Source organism: Cornus florida, unplaced genomic scaffold (genome assembly GCF_030987335.1).
Source record: "Cornus florida cultivar Cherokee Brave unplaced genomic scaffold, ASM3098733v1 CherokeeBrave_3.0.0_Hap2_Chr05, whole genome shotgun sequence".
In the NCBI taxonomy this organism is placed as follows: domain Eukaryota; kingdom Viridiplantae; phylum Streptophyta; class Magnoliopsida; order Cornales; family Cornaceae; genus Cornus; species Cornus florida.
The window spans coordinates 72499899-72517740 of record NW_026775575.1 but is presented as its reverse complement, the minus strand read 5'-3'; the positions used below and the strand labels follow the sequence as shown (position 1 = coordinate 72517740).

The 17842-nt window shown below is 33.2% G+C and overlaps 1 protein-coding gene across 1 annotated transcript; it reads left to right on the top strand.

Annotated features, from left to right (window-relative positions):
- The first annotated feature begins 1913 nt into the window (after positions 1-1913).
- On the top strand, positions 1914-12157 carry LOC132309466 (1-aminocyclopropane-1-carboxylate oxidase homolog 1-like). The gene is made up of 4 exons (XM_059807770.1): positions 1914-2364; positions 10912-10987; positions 11442-11763; positions 11900-12157. Exons 1-4 carry the CDS (start codon positions 1914-1916, stop codon positions 12155-12157), a joined length of 1107 nt encoding a protein of 368 aa, XP_059663753.1.
- The last annotated feature ends 5685 nt before the right edge of the window (positions 12158-17842 follow it).

Sequence of the window (17842 nt, the reverse complement as noted above, 5' to 3'; positions counted from 1 at the left end):
GGCTCCACTTTCCTCAGCCTCCCAGTACGTATTTCTATTCCACGAATTTGTGATTAGCAGTGGACAAGCTCTCACAGAAAATTCCTATATAATTAAGAAATTTAAATATCCAAATCCATACAGGTTTGCAAGACACATAAAACAAATCCATAAAGTTTTAAAGATTAATACTCCGTGTCCAATTTTACATTATTATATCCTTTGAGACTTTAATCTACTCTGGACAACCTCTAAAAGATACATTACAGTATTTATTCTCTTCAGAAAACTTAGAAATTCAATAACCAAAAAGCTTCCTCACTGAAAACTGAAAAACAAAACAAACAGAACGTAAAAACCATAAAGGAACAACATAGAGCAGGCTCCAAAACCTTGGAGCCGCCTCCAATGGCCTTGGAGCCGCCTCCACTTCAAGGAGAGCCAGCTCCCTCCAAGGGAGAGCCGGCTCTCTCCCTCATTTGCCACGTGTTTTCTCCTTAAGTCATCGTCTACACCTCCGGCACTTCACAGCTTAGGTTCCCAGACGTTCTAACTTAGTCCTAGTAGATTCCAACCCTTGTTTAAATCTTTATTATATTTACTAACATGGAATTGAACAGAAAACAGTGTAGGGAAAAAATTCAAGTTTAAACAATTTATCAAGCATAAAAGTTACGATTGAAATTTTAAATTATGGAAACAGATTACGTTTTTTTTATAAAACATATAATCCATCCTGGAACTATTTAAGTATGCAAAGAACACGAAGCCTAAGGGAGAGAGTTAAGACAGAACTTGCCTTTGAGACTTTTGTTCAAAATCTCTATGTCGTCTTCTAAGGTTCCGACGATTCCTACTGCAAAATTCCTCCTCTGTTCCCTCTCTGCCTCCACAGATGTGAATAGGTTTTATTTTCTTTTCCTAAAACCCTTAACAGACGTATCCTTTATATTTATAGAGTTATACCAAACCCTAAATTAATTCAAGCCCTAAACTGTATTCTAATCGGCCCATAGAAAACTTAATTAAAGTTTAATTATGTCGGCTACATCTGTGACGTCTAAAACCTAATTTAACAAAAACACAATTAACTTAAATCAAATAAATCAAGTAATATAACCATGCAATTAAACACAATTAAGAAATCGATAATTAAATAAAAATCAAGTAACTCAAGTAAAATTGACAATTAAATAAAAACCAAATAACTCAATAATACACTATTAATTACACCAAAACAAAGTTATCATTAAGTAAATAAAACTCAATCTAAACAATTAAATAAATTCATTAATTACACCAAAAAAAGTCACCATTAAATAAATGAAAACACAATTTAAACAATTAAATAAATTTCAGGACTATCCTTGTTAAATTAGGGGTATTACACTTGCTGCTATTATAGGGTGGTCTCTCCATCAATTGGATGTCCATATATAATGCCTTTTTGCAAGGCGATTTAGATGAAGAAGTCTATATGGCACTTCCACCCGGCTTTGTTCGAAAGGGGGAGACAACAGTCTGCTGCCTAAACAAATCAATTTATGATTTAAAACAGGCCTCAAGACAATGGTTTGCAAAATTTTCCTCACCCTTGTTAGATGCTGGTTTCAATCAATCCCGGGCAAACCATTCATTATTCACTCATATAATAGGTGTTTCTGTGACGTTTGTCTTAGTTGTGACATAGACATGGTCAAGGCTAGCTCTTTAAAGATGCAAGTTTCAAAAGAAAAAACTAATAATTTTAATAGCCACTTAAACTGAGAGAAGAAGAACATGAAATAAAAAAAAATTTCTCTAACACATTGTCATAGTCATAGTCGTAGTCATAATCCAAATGACAAAAACAAACACAAACAAATAGATAAGGAACCTTAGGTGTGCATACATATATAGCTAATCACTATACAAACACCACATACACTACAAAAATGGAAGCGGTCTCCGGCAATGGTCGTTACAATTGGGCCAAAGAAGTGAAGGAATTCGACGAAACCAAAACCGGCGTGAAAGGACTCGTAGACGCCGGCGTGGTGAGGATCCCAAGATTCTTCGTCCACCCACCTGAGAGTATTCACAGTCCATCGCCACCCAATAACATTAGTGGTGTTGAACTAGAGCTCCCCACGATAGACTTCCGAGGCGTCGAGAATGGTGGTGGTCGGAGAAAGGAGGTTGTGGAAGGGATTCGACAGGCGGCCTCAACGTGGGGCTTCTTTCAGATGGTGAATCATGGAGTTCCAATGAGCAAGATGGAGGCCCTATTAGAACGTGTCCGGCGATTCCACGAGCAACCGGTGGAGGTGAAGAAGGAGTTCTATTCCTCTGATAGTAAGCAGAGAGTGAGGTTTACCAGCAATGTTACTGAACTTGATGTTGCATGTGTTGGGATTTATATGCCCTGGCATAGCAAATTCTTATCTGGATTATAGTGACATATGTTCCTGACATATCTAAAATATTTATGATTTATATAATTGGTGAATTCAATGTATTATATTTCGATTCACTATGAAATTGATAGTGTCCCTGTGATTACGAGAAATATTTATATATATGTATGTGATGGCAATCAATGCATGATATATACATAATAATTATAAATTATTCATAGTCGGTAATTATGGATGGACTTATAATTAATTAAGACTTGAACTGGATCCGTGTTAGGTTGAGATATATTGCGAGAGCCGTCATATGCAATTGCTCCCTATCACCGTCATAGCATTTGACTCTTAAGCATGAGAAAATTATAGACTCTTTTATTAATTAATAATTACTTTGATTTGTTCGGCGGATTCTTCGGAATCCTTAGACCGACACTTTGGGTAGTTATGTAATTAATAGTTAGAGGGTTATATTTTCAATATTTGCATCATTGCTACTTGTATTTATTTTGTATTGATTATGGTTGATCACAAAGTAAATTCAAAGGCCTTTGTATGTTTTTAGACAAAATGATTTATTATATATTTATTTATTAAATTATTATTTTTTGTCAAACAAATGTTTTATTGTGATCAAGCCAGAAATAATCAAAGGTACCAAAATAAATATATTAATTAAGTAGTCGGATTGATGGCATTATTTATCTGATAACTAATTATGCATAGAGGGGTCAAAGTGCAATATTGACTTAGTGGTTATTTATTATTTAATTGGAGTTCAATTAATTTCTTTTAGTGGAGTAGAAATTAATTTATGAATTAATTGAATTGGGTCCATGGACCGGGCCAATTATTAATTCATTGTAGCCAATAAAATAATAGGCCTAATGGATTCTCACTCATAACCCAACTTGATATTGGAATCATATTAGATTTGAGACATGTGAATTAGAGATTGAGAAGGATTAGTTGTTTCCTTTTCTTTACCTTTATGTTGCCTATAAATATACATGGTCTATGTATATTTTAGGTGTGATTTTTAGTAGAAGGAAAAAGGAATATATTTTCTCTCTCTAGAAAATTAGGGTTTATGTTCTCAACTAATGGAGGCTCCCACAAGCCTAGTTTTCCAAGGTCATTCATGGAGGCTTATGAGTGATTCCTAAAGGTAAAATAATTACCAAGAAGATGGAGATCCATAGAAAATGTGTCTAGTAAAAGGGATCTACAATAAGTGAGAACATTCACTTTAGAGGAGATATCTAAGGTTTACTCAAACCTTGATGTAAGTATTCAATCTTTTAACTGAATGATACATCATGTTTTATTTTTGCATAAAACTTGTCTCTATGTGATGAATCAAGATCTATGAATTTAAATCCCTCGAAAAGTTTTTAAAACTAGCATGTTTCCCAACAGTGGTATCAGAGCATGGTTTGATTCATTACTAGAGATCATGATTTTATGAAAATTATCATTCATGGATACAAAATTATATTCGTATATATTTTTATTGATGTATGTTGATGTATGATTTAATATGTTGATATATATTGATACATGATGATGTATGAATAATTGTGAATAAATGATGATGTATGGTTGGGCCATGGATGAAGCTTATAGAAATATTGAATGTAATTTTATCTTTGGATGAATGTAATTAAGGCTTTGATTTAGCCGTTTGAAAGTTCAATGATGTAATTTATTTTTTCCATTGTATTTCAAGTTGTAAATATTTTTAAAGCCATGCAATATTCATCAAAGGATGTTATGAAGCTTCAAGAAGGTCCAAAAGGGTTAAATTATGCTTCAGTAATTTTTTGGAATTTTTCTGAATTTTTTGGAATTTTTCTGGAATTTTTTGAGGCTTAATTTAATTTTCTGGGAATTTTTCTGATTTTTCTGAGATTTTTCGGCTTTTTTCCGGTGGCCGGAGCATCGCCGGGGGCGAGAAGAGACGTCGGAGGAAGCTAGAATCAGGTGCAGCTCTATGGTGGTGAGCCTGGCGCGTGAGGAGCACGTGCCAAGAGCTAGAGGCATTGAAGACATGCTGGCGCGTGGGTCTCACGCGCCAGCCAAATCAACCTTCCCTCCACGCGCGTGCAGGCGCGTGGAGGTGTGTTCCACGCGCCCCACGCGTGTGCCAGCGCGTGGGGGCGCGTCCCACGCGCCCCAGGCGCGTGCCAGCGCGTAGGGGCGCGTGCCTTCACCTGCAGCATGCCCCAAGCGCCTGTGAGCGCGTGTGGGGCACTCCAGGCGCGTTCCAAGTGGTGTTTTGCTTCTCCTGGTGCATACCAGCCTTATATGGGTGTTTGCAAGCCGATGGATGATCTTCCGGCAATACTTAGAGTAGTTAAATGTTAAAAGCTGATTCCATTGGCCATTTTATTTGCTTTATCTGTTATTTATTTATTTATGCGATGTATGAAATACATGGAATATATAATTGTTAATTAATTATTATTCATGCATTGGATTCATGATATTTATTTAAATGGCTTAATTTATATTAATTAAGTTATGAAAATTAATTGGATCTGATTACTAATTAATTTGAGGGCACTTATTGGGAAACGCAAAATTATTTTTTAAAGTGTGCTTCAAATTAAATATTAGTGAATCGTTTAAAGTCCAAATATTTTCTAAATTTAATTGGATTAAAATCAAGACGTTTTGCATGCATTATATCATGTAAATGAATAAAATGGAAACCCTAATTATGAATGATTAAAAATTGAGTGGGAGCGGGGATTTTTATACATTGTCCCATGGCCTTTGTTATTAACACCATTGTAATTAGGTCTTCAAAAATAAGGCCCCACGCATGATTTGAAGAGTCTTAATATTACAAGAATGGTTATCTCATGAAAATAATAATATTAAATGTTCATTGTAATTAGATCTTTAAAAATAAGGCCCTACGCATGATTTAAAGAGTTTAGATTATAATGACAAGATATTTAATGTTTTATTTTTCATTAGAGCATTAATAACGTTATACACTCAATCTAAAATCAATAGTGTTAGCTCCCCAACGGAGTGGTCTATACTAGGTGATTTTAGAAAGGCTAAACATAATCGGGAATCATTTCATATAGATAGACAAGGCATTGTCTTAAGAGATATGGAAATGATGGGATTTGCCCGCCAATAGCAATAATGAACTTCGCCAACTGAATAAGTTATTGACGTATTGGTTTTTCGATTTTTCATGCAGTGGTTAAGGGACCCACATACTATTTTAATGAAAGTGCTCGCCTAATAGTAAATGAATCTCAACAATAGTAATAATGAACTCCTCCAACATGATAAGTTATTGACATATTGATTGGTTGATTTATTATGCTACAGAGTTGAGGGACCCGCATTAATTAAAAGGAATTGTTCACCAATAATGATAATGATCTCTTGTTCGATTGAGATTTATTGTATTATGTGGTTAACAAGCTCATTTTAATTTTAAATATGCATGACAGTATTAATAATTCACCTTGCATATTGTATGAATGTATTTATATTCAGATTAATTATGTCTAATTCAATTTATCTACTTGCTTACATATTCAATGTAACTGGGCCTCATTAATATTGACTGAGAAATGAACTTAGATATTTTATTCACAACGTAAGGGTACAAATGTATTTACTACTCCTAAACTCAATCATTTTACTTTAAGATACCCAAGAGAACATTAATGCTTTGAATAAGTGAAATAAGGCAAATGAGATGACTTGGTGCAATATTCTAGAGTTTACCTCGAATATGCTCCAAAGCTAACATTTACATTATTTTATTTTCTTCAAGCATCATGTTAAATGTCAATAAGATGTTTTGGTGAGATTAGATAGAAAGTATGCCAAAGTACGATGTCAGACTTGAATAGCATTAAGATAGCCTAAGGAACTCCAGTATGAAATCAAATTTTGGAAAATGATTGTTTATTATTTAAAATTAGCTGGAGATCAATAGGGCTGACTTAGGTGGTAAGTTTCAAGTTGACATGATTATTGCCTTGTTACCAAACTCGTTCGACTCTATTAGAGTGAACTAAATAAGGAATCAGTTTGAGTTCACACTCGCTGATATTCTTATAGAATTGGTAACAGATGAAGGGATAATCAAAAGTATGGGCATTCCTATCAATCTAACCTAGTCTATACCATCTTCTTCTAGGCCCAAGTGGACGGGCAAAGCAAAGAAGAAGGATGATAATAGGACTAGGCTAGCACAAAACATGGGTATCCAAAAGGTTAAAGGGAATAAGGTAGTGTATGTTGAGGGCAAAGAAAACTGTTTCTTTTGTTGCTAACTAAGACACTAAAGGACAAACTGTCTAAGCAATGACGTGGCATAGGAAAATATATATTTAATCATTGAGCCATGTTATATGGTTGTATCTATTAATTCCTGATGAATAGATTCTAGAGCCACTAAACATGTTTGCAATTCATTGCAAGAATTTCAAGAATCCAGAAGCCTCGATGATATGGAATATATTTGTACTTGACCTGATGTCAAGGTTGTAGCTAAGTCAGTGGGAGTATTACATCTGAAATTAGAGAGTATGAGGATATTAGTATTAGAGAATTATCTTTATGCACAGTGGTTAGACGCTATCTAATTTTTGTTTCACTTGTGGTTTATAAAAACTGTGTTGTTATTTTCTAAAACTGGTTTTATAAAATTGAATAGATATGCGATTGCTTCTAGTGCATTGAAAGATCGTTAATATACTATAATCACAAACTCTTAAGATTTGCAGGATGTAGAAACTAATATTGCATCTTCTAGATTGAATGTTAAGAGAAAAATTGTTATTCCTGGCTCATTGTATTTTTAGCGTCTATTTTGGGTTGTAATCAGTCAAAATGAGATTCAAAGATTGGTCAAAGAAGGTTAATTACCTAGTGAGGCAGAGGAGCCTAAACCAAACTTGTGAACCCTGTTTTGAAGGATAGATAACTCTTAGGACTTAATCAGCCAGATGAAATAGACATAAAGGACAATTGGAGTCGGTACACACTGACACGTGTGGTCTTATGAACATCCAAGCAAGATTACTCACGTTTTGAATAAATTTACCTGTTGCGACACAAGTCTTATGCTTTTGGTATATTCCGAGAGGGTTAAGACTGATGTGGAGTACATATTAGGTAAACTTATCAAGACACTTCGATCTGATCGAGGATATGAGTATTTCTTCGGATAGTGCAAAGACTATATGGTCAATGAGGGTATTGTGTACCAGTTTTCCGCAATTGACGCTAAATGCATTTAGGTGTCAAATAGGAATAACAGAATTCCACTTAACATGGTTAGATCTATGATTAGTTATGCCACATTATCTCTTTCATTTAAGAGTTTAGCATTAATGATATCGATGCGTATTATGAACTGCATTCCATCTTAATCTGTCTCAAGGATACCGTTGAGTTGTGTTTTTGACTAAATCTTAGTTTGAATCACATGCGCATATGGGGTAGTCTTGCACATGTGCGCTTGATATGGACAAGTAAGTTAGAAACAGATCATACGCATGATAGATTTGATAGCTACTCTAAAATGTCACTAGGACGGATTATTTTATGATCTCAATGATAAAAGTTGATTGTTTACACTCAATGTTTATCTATAGGAGAATCATATTATGAATCACATACCTAGTAGCATAGTGTTAGAGAATATGGTAAGAGTACCAGATGTACCACATATGAACACACTTAGTATAGAGATTTAGAATTATAGATGAATTTCCTATTGATGCGTCAGCATCATCTAGTACACAGATTCCTGCATTGGTACATTAATGTAGTGGGAGGATTATCATCCAACCGATAGAATCATGTTTTTAGGTGAGACCATTATGGACATCCCTGTTAAACATGAGTTGGACCCAGTAAGCTACACGGAAGCATGAACCGATATGGATACAGATCGTTTTGGCGAGTTACTATGAAATCAGAGTTGGAATCTATGTATTCTAATAAATTCTGGGATCTTGTAGAATTTTCTAGTAGGGTGATACCTATGGAAGGCAAGTTAATCTACAAAAAGATACCAGAAGATTTCTTAGTGAATAAATCATTAGTGTGCAAGGGAATGTCATTATTTTTCTTAATTCTATTTATTGATGACATCCTACTCATTTATAATGACGTGGAAGTTTTGTCATCAATAAAAAGGTAGTTGTTCAATTACTTTTAAATGAAGGATTTTCAAGATGTAAGCTATATTCCTAGGATCAAGCTTTTGCAAGATTAGGTTAAAAGGAAAATAGGTTTATCTTAATAATCATACATTGATAAAGTTTTGACCAGGTTTGGTATGCATAACTCAAAGAATGAGTTCTTACTTTATTGATATGGATTGCTCTATCTAGTAATTAGTTTTCCAAGACTAGCAGAGGAGATTGAGCAAATGAGACTGGAACTATATGCTTTGGCATATGGGAGTCTCATATATGCCATGGTCTATACCAAACAGGACATCCGCTACATTGTAGGGATAGTCAGATGATATCAGTCCAATCTTGGACTTGATAACTAGTTTGTTGTGAAAAATATCATTAAGTACCTAAGGAGAACCAATGATATCATACTCATTTATGGATGTGATGATATGGTCCTAGTCAGGTATGCTAGTTCTGATTTTCAATCAGAAGTAGATACTATGAGGTTCATGACTTAGTGTATGTTCATTTAATGGAAGGGAAATCAGTTGGTAGATTGTTAAGCAGATTTCAACTACTGACTCAAATCTGCAGGTGGAATACATTGCAGCCTTAAAGGCGGCAAAATAAGCCTATTGGTTTGATCTCACTGATTTAGAGGTTGTGGAGCATACTAGCTTGCTTATCGAGCTATATTGCGACAATAGTGCAGAAGTAGTCCAAACCAATGACCCAAGGTTCCATAGATGAACAAAATACACTGATAGGAAGTATCATGTTCTACATGATATTGTCCGGCAGGAAAATGTACTTGTGGTTAGAACATTGCATTGGAACACAACTTTGTTGATCCATTAACAAAGGTGTCATCGATCAATAGTTTTGATCAACACCTGGATAACATTGGAGTTAGATGCAATTTGAATTGGCTATGAGGGCAAGTGGGAACTGTTGGGATTTATATACCCTGGCATAGCAAATTCCTATCTAGATTATAGTGACATATGTTCTTGACATATCTGAAATATTTATGATTTATATAATTGGTGAATTCAATGTATTATGTTTCGATTCACTATGAAATTGATAGTGTCCCTGTGATTACGAGAAATATTTATATATATGTATGTGATGGCAATCAATGCATGATATATACGTAGTAATTATAAATTGTTCATAGTCGGTAATTATGGATGAACTCATAATTAATTAAGACTTGAACTGGATCCGCGTTAGGTTGAGATATATTGCGAGAGCCGTCGTATGTAATTGCTCCCTATCACCGTCATAGCATTTGACTCTTAAGCATGAGAAAATTATACTCTTTTATTAATTAATAATTACTTTGATTTGTTCGGCGGATTCTTCGGAATCCTTAGACCGACACTTTGGGTAGTTATGTAATTAATAGTTAGAGGGTTATATTTTCAATATTTGCATCATTGCTACTTGTATTTATTTTGTATTGCTTATGGTTGATCACAAAGTAAATTCGAAGGCCTTCGTATGTTTTTAGACAAAATGATTTATTATATATTTATTTATTAAATTATTATTTTTTGTCAAACAAATGTTTTATTGTGATCAAGTCAGAAATAATCAAAGGTACCAAAATAAATATATTAATTAAGTAGTCGGATTGATGGCATTATTTATCCGATAACTAATTATGCATAGAGGGGTCAAAGTGCAATATTGACTTAGTGGTTATTTATTATTTAATTGGAGTTCAATTAATTTCTTTTAGTGGAGTAGAAATTAATTTATGAATTAATTGAATTGTTTCCATGGACCGGGCCAATTATTAATTCATTGTAACCAATAAAATAATAGGCCTAATGGATTCTCACTTACAGCCCAACTTGATATTGGAATCATATTAGATTTGAGACATGTGAATTAGAGATTGAGAAGGATTAGTTGTTTCCTTTTCTTTACCTTTATGTTGCCTATAAATATACATGGTCTATGTATATTTTAGGTGTGATTTTTAGTAGAAGGAAAAAGGAATATATTTTCTCTCTCTAGAAAATTAGGATTTATGTTCTCATCTAATGGAGGCTCCCACAAGCTCAGTTTTTCAAGGTCATTCATGGAGGCTTATGAGTGATTCCTAAAGGCAAAACAATTACCAAGAAGATGGAGATCCATGGAAAAGGTGTCTAGCAAAAGGAATCTACAATAAGTGAGAACATTCACTTTAGAGGAGAGATCTAAGGTTACTCAAACCTTGACGTAAGTATTCAATCTTTTAATTGAATGATACATCATTTTTTATTTTTGCATAAAACTTGTCTCTATGTGATGAATCAAGATCTATGAATTTAAATCCCTCGAAAATTTTTTAAAACTAGCATGTTTCTCGACAGCATGCTGGAGGGATTTGTTAACTTGTGCTTTTTATGATGATACATTGGACTCTGAAGCTATTCCTCTGGTTTGCAGGTACTTACAACTTCATGTTTACAACATTCTATACTTTTATGGATCATTGCTTGATGCATAGATAAAAAATTAATTAAGTAGTATGATCTCATATCTTATAAAACGAATGATATCATGCTTAATCAACATGAGCTTAAACTTTCAAGAAACCGGGAAAAAATGTTTAGGTTAAATGAGTTTGAATTTAGATATCCTCCTCTTAGATCAAGAGAAATTCATAACTCAAATTTTCTCATTTGCACTGCACGGTCTGTAGTATAATGTACGAGGGAATGTGAAAATCATTTTACATGAGTTTGATCTATGTGTCTGTTGAGACCACTCTATGCCCGAGACCATCCTGCCGGCTCCTAATTTGTTGGTAGTATCCAACTTAAACATTTTAATTGCACTAACCATATATTAATGTTGTACTAGATCACGTACTACTTTGTATCTACTTCTGGATTTGCAGAAAAGAAGTGCAAGAGTATGTGGAATGCATGATCAAACTGAGGGAGACAATGTCCGAATTACTATCAGAGGCTTTAGGGCTAAGCAGTGACTTCCTTTCTCGCATAGAATGCATGAAAAGTGAAATATTGGCATGCCTTTATTATCCAATTTGTCCTGAGCCAGACCTGACCTTGGGCACCACCAGGCATTCAGACACCTTTTTTCTAACTCTACTCTTGCAAGACAACGTTGGTGGTCTACAAGTTTTTCATCAAAATCAGTGGATTGACGTGGCTCCTGTCCCTGGAGCTATAATAGCAAACATTGGAGATCTCATGCAGGTATATGTGTGTGTATAAATGTATAATATATATATATATACTTCACAATTTGAATGAATCAGTTATGATCCACCTAGTAACTACTTCACTATTTACTAATTAACTCCATTTGTTTTTGTTTCCTCTATAATTTCAGATTATTAGCAATGATAAGTTCAAAAGTGTGGAGCATAGGGTGTTGGCTCAGCCTGTGGGACCAAGGATATCAGTTGCATGTTTCTTCAGTGCAAGTGGTAGGGCTGCTGTTGCATCTAAGCCTTTCGGACCCATAAAAGAGGTTCTGTCCGAAGACGAACCGCCTATATACAGAGAGTTCATTTGCAGGGAATACCAACAATATTCCAAGACCAAGGGAGCAGATGTTACCTCAGTCCTCCCTCACTATAAGCTCTGACGAGTTCTTCACCATTACTGCTATCTATAGAAATTAAGTTTAATTAAATAAAGCTGTTCAGCTTTCAGGTGATCGATAATAGATGATCTGTAATAGTAGTACTACTCATCTTTAAAATGTTTGTGGCTTTCATTTTTTTTTTCTTTGGCAGTAGTAGGAGTTGTACTGCTCATTATCAGCTATGTAATCTTGTTTATTCTATACGAAAAAAATAATAAAAATCTTGATTGTTGCATTACAACTTTACTATTAGCTTTATAGTGATGTATGGGCATAGTCTCGTGTGGGGCCTTAAGGAGAAACAAATTGCCGTTTCTGATGCTGACGGGCATGAATTAGGTACCAACCAAATATTCTAGTCACATGGATCCCGGGTGGAATTTGTGAGATATATATTTTGTAATTGGTTAATTTCGTTGTCAAAACAAGTCCAATCGAGTTATTATTTTTCTTTCAAAATTTCAAAGAATGAAGATCACATGCGGATTTAAAGAAATTCAAGTGTTCATAATATACTACATTCCGAGATGATGAGAACAATCCTTTAAGAAGTTTTGAGGAGTAGTGAGAACATTTAGGAAGTGTTTTGAAAGGTTTTAAACAAAATTTTACATTCTATACATCTTGAACTGGTTCAAGATTTATCGAACAGGTTCAACATCAGCAGAAACTTACTTTATGTATTTTGATTTATGTGTTTTAGACCAAAAGAGTGAAAAGAAAAGAAAAAGATTGAAAAATTGTTTGGAATGAAAAAGTGTTTGAAAAGGAAAGAAAAATATTTGTTGTTTCGAAAGAAAAAGGTGAGATGGAAAGGCTACCTTTGGGATTTATCCGAAAGCTGCATTGACTCGAAATAAATGGAAATAAAGGAAAGGGTTGACTACCCATAAGCGCGAAAGCCGCCAATGTGCAAAAAGAAAAATGGAGCACAAAGAGAGAGAAAAAAAAAAAAAATTGTCATTTGCACATGTTGATTGTTTGATTTCTAAGGATATGTGATATCATTGATTTATTATCTGAAATTTGAACAATTGATAGATCATATGTTTTTGGAATTTGGTGGTGATTTTACTACACTTACTAAGTTTGTGAAACTTAAAAGAATTGATCTTGGTTATTTGTGTTGAAACATATGATCTTGTGAAGTTTACATTCTCATTGGTTCAATTTACAAGATTTATATGGTTGGTTGCTTCCTATTTCTAGGATATTTCTTTCTTGAGATCCTTTTTAATTTGCGACAAAAAATGGGAGAGAGTTGAGAGACTTATCATTCAGGGGGAGAGATATTTGTTGTGCATTAAGGGGGAGAACCATTGAACATTGCATGTGTTTATATTGCGTTGATATTTAGGCATTAAAATTTACTATTTTATGCTTGTGTTTATTTTCTTGATTAACCTTCATGGGTAGTTGTGTTTGAGCTAATGGTTGGTACATGTGTTGAAGCTTCAAGGTTCAAGAAAAAATTCGCAGTTTATTTCCTTTAACAATCATTGTCATTTACTGTCCTGCTTGGGTAGATTGCTGAATTGTTTTTAGGGTTTTGTTACGAAATTCCCAAATGGGAAGATTGTGAGATATATATTTTGTAATTGGCTAATTTTGTTGTCAAAACAAGTTTGATCGAGTGGTAATTTTTTGTTCAAAATTTCAAAGATTGAAGATCGGATGCGGATTTGAAGAAGTTCAAATGTTCATGAATTATTACACTCCGAGATGATGAGAACAATACTTTAAGAAGTTTTGAGGAGTAGTGAGAACATTTAGGAAGGGTTTTGAAAGGTTTTAAACAAGATTTTACATTCTGTCCATCTTGAATTGGTCCAAGATTTATCGAGCAGGTTCAACATCAGCAAAATTGTCAAAACTTCAAGACTGACCATCTTGAACCGGTTCAATGAGGCTGAACCGATTCAAGAATCCGAGGGATTCTTTGCTGGTCATCTTGAACCGGTTCAAGGGGACTGAACCGGTTCAAAAAGTCCTGGTAGTATTCCAATTTCAGTTTCCTTCTTCTGATTGTTTCCTTTTTTATCCCAACTTATTTCCAAGTCTTATGTACGGAATTTTTCATATTTTCTAAGGAATTAGGACTTAATAAACTCTATATAAATCTTGTTAGTCTTCTAGGTTTATTCACGGCTTTAGGGAAAATCAATTCTATATTTTGAGAAAACCTTTTAGAGAGAAAATTCAGAAAATCAAATCTGATTGTTCTAAATTTATTTATGAGAGCATACACATATATTCAGAAGTGATTTAATAGTGTTGTTCTCAATCTCATCGGAATTGGAGCTATATTGAAGATTCAGATATTCCGTATGAAGAGCAGGATTTAGTTCTTCTACATCGAGTTTAGATCTTGAAAAATAGAAGTAAAAGCGATTACACTTTGAAAGGGTTAAAGCATTCGAGGAGTGTTGTCTGATCTACCTGTAACTCTTCTATAAAGATCAAGTATAAGCCTAAGGTCAAATTGCTGTTGGATGGAACATCGCAAGGCCAGAGGATTGTCAGCAATTGGTGTTTGGCAGAACGATAGGGTGTAAGCCAGAGTCAAAGTTCAGTGTACTTTGTTTCAAATATAGTAGATCGGTTTACTTTGGACTGAACAATTCACGAGGTTTTTCCCATACAAACAGTTGACGTATTTTATCAATTGGGATTTCCTTGCTAAAAATCACAGTGCAATCTCTTTAACTCTAACTTGCTTTACTTTTAAGTATTTATATTTATGATTATGGATGTTTAATTGATCATACAATTTAATTAATCATAAATTGAGCAAGTTGACCTAATAATTAGATCTAGGTCATTAAAAGAGTTAATCACAATTAAAATCAACTAATAGTTTCCGCACTCTGCGTAGCTCTATTTTCACATAATTGAACCAAAGATCTCTCAGCCTTGGCCACTAAAAAGTTTCAATTGTCATTGACTAATTTCATAGATTATTTCATGGGTTTGTGTTTGAGTTCAACCAAAGACCTTTGTTTCTTAAAAGATATAGTCCGGCCAACTGTTTGCATCCTAAAATAATTTGTTTTTAATTTTACCACATGACGGAAAGCTTTGTTATTTAAAAATGTGATATCAATTGAGATTTATTGAATTATTTCTCCAACAATGAATTATTTTTCATTAGCTAGCTTGTTGCCATTTAGATGGCCGGCTCAGTATGTTCCTCAATTCCTCTTTGGATGCAAACATTACATCAAAGGTTTTCCCTAATTCCTTATTGGAGAAGCAGAGAATGAAGTTTTGTGGAGTTTGATGGGAAGAGGGAAAACCCTGGAATTGGACAAATAGCAGTGTAAGAGAGAGAGCATTGATATTTGATGGCCGGTGAGATGAGAGAAGAAGACAGAGAGAGAATCCAACAAAGTAGGGCCGGATTGTGTTTGTAGAAGAAATATTGTTTTTGGGTCGGCCATTTGGAGGCCATGGCTTCGGGTCCTCAATATAACATATACATACCAGTGCCGGCTTTGTCTGTCCTTCCAAATATTTGGAGCTAATGTTTTCTCTGGTTTGGCAAGATTAGGCAAGAGTTATGTCACATTACATGCGATTTATTTACTTATTATTTATTTTTTCATTTCTTTTTTTGTTTTGTTTTGTAAGTGTCAAAAAGGGTGTAACTTGGGTTTGGTAACTCCAACCCAACCCAAGTTGCAGCTCAACTTTTCACCGACTTGGGCAAATATTTCTAGAATTAGAGTTTGATCTGGATTGAAAAATTTCAGTCCAAATTTAATTAGAGTTAGACTTAGATGGAAGTAGCAACTCGAATCCAAATTGTAATATTGTTTTCATATATATTTTTTATTTTAAATACTTCATATATGATATTCACTTTTTTTTCTTTTCTTTTCTTTTCAACATCCTTTGTTTAAATCTTGATTTTTTGTGTATTAACACTTTAGAAAATTAATTTTTTTAAAATTTGCAATAACTTTTTAAACTTTTTACGTTTAGGAGTAATTTAATTTAAAACTAACTCAACATCACATTAATTTTTAATGTGAGATTGGTCATATTGATAACCCGAATTAACTAGACTTGCTAATCCAAAATCTCGGTCCAAGTTGCAAATCGGAATTTAAAATAGAATGATGGGTTGGGCTAGGTTGTGCTTTGATTGAATAATTAGGTTGAAGATCGGGTTATGGTTGAACATTTCAAATGCCGAAGTGGGCTCAAATTATATCTCCAACCCGCCCGAGTTGCAGCCCTAGTAGATGATGGTAGAGTCAGTCCAACACCCTCATCATCCATGGGACATGCAATGCCCCTATCCCACGGTCCCACCAAATAGCTATCATGTTTTCTATTGCCAACTCCTAAAAAGGCAAAACAAAAACAAAAAGCATGTTTATTAATATGTTTTTACTTTTTTATAATTGAAACATATTCCATTTCTGTGGAAAAAAAAAATCATGGAAATATTATATTATAATTAATTTATAATAGAAATATAAAAAGATGTTTCCTATATTTTCGATACTATTAAGCAAAAACATTTTTCGCTACCTACTTTTACTACACGGACACTATTCCTTTTAAATAAAATTCATGTTATACACTAATTTTACATATTAAATAATATAAATATATATTTTTAATAAATAATCTATTATATAAAAGTGTGAATTATTTTTTGAGACAAATGTTTAACATTTATTATATTTTTTTTATTAATTTTATATAACATTAATAAATTACAATACAATGATATTTTATAGTGTTATATACCATATCTATATTATAATATATGTAAATATTATATTATAATTAATTTATAATATTATAATAAATTATTTATGTTATTACATAAAAGAATTAAGCAATTTTCATTTATTATAATATACTATATGCTAAATTTATTATATATCACATAATAATGTTACACATAATGGACAAACATGTGTTTGTATAAATAATTGGTGAGAGCTTTTTTTTCTTAGTATATCTTATTTCTATACTTATGTATTTGTAACGACCGTGATTTTTAAGACTCCTATTAGTTAACTTGTGCTATATATATATATATATAAGGAGATAAAGCTACGATAACGAATGATTAGGTTATTTGATGGAGATAACGCTATCATTCAGTTTAGTTTGAATTTTTAAAGAGTTCTTATATTTTAAAGAGTTCTTATTGAACTCAACCACTAGTTTTATATTTGGACTTAATGTATCGGCATTGCATTACCTACGTTGTCATACCTACGAAGAAACTTAAGCAGATTCCATTTTCAGGCAAGTTAATTCTTGCTTATATCCTATATATAATTATGTGATTGATAGTAAAATGATTATCTACGATTTAATTATAGAACTCATGATAATTATTTTTAATTCGACTTATATTTGGAGATTACAGATGGAGTTACTCATTTATTAGAATTCAATTATATTTCAGTTAATAGTTAATATATATGTGAATTATAATGATTTATTTATTTTTATTGAGGTATTGGTGTTTTCCTTGTTTGGATTATGGGTATATCAAAATGATTGGTTATTCAATCTCTCAACTTTCAAGTATATAAAAGAATGTCAGTGTATGATTTTAGTTGAATTGAATGGTTGATCTGATGTAATTATATATTAGGCATGATGTGTTATTTGAACTGGTGTAGATCTATGATGTTATACATTAAGATTGAGATG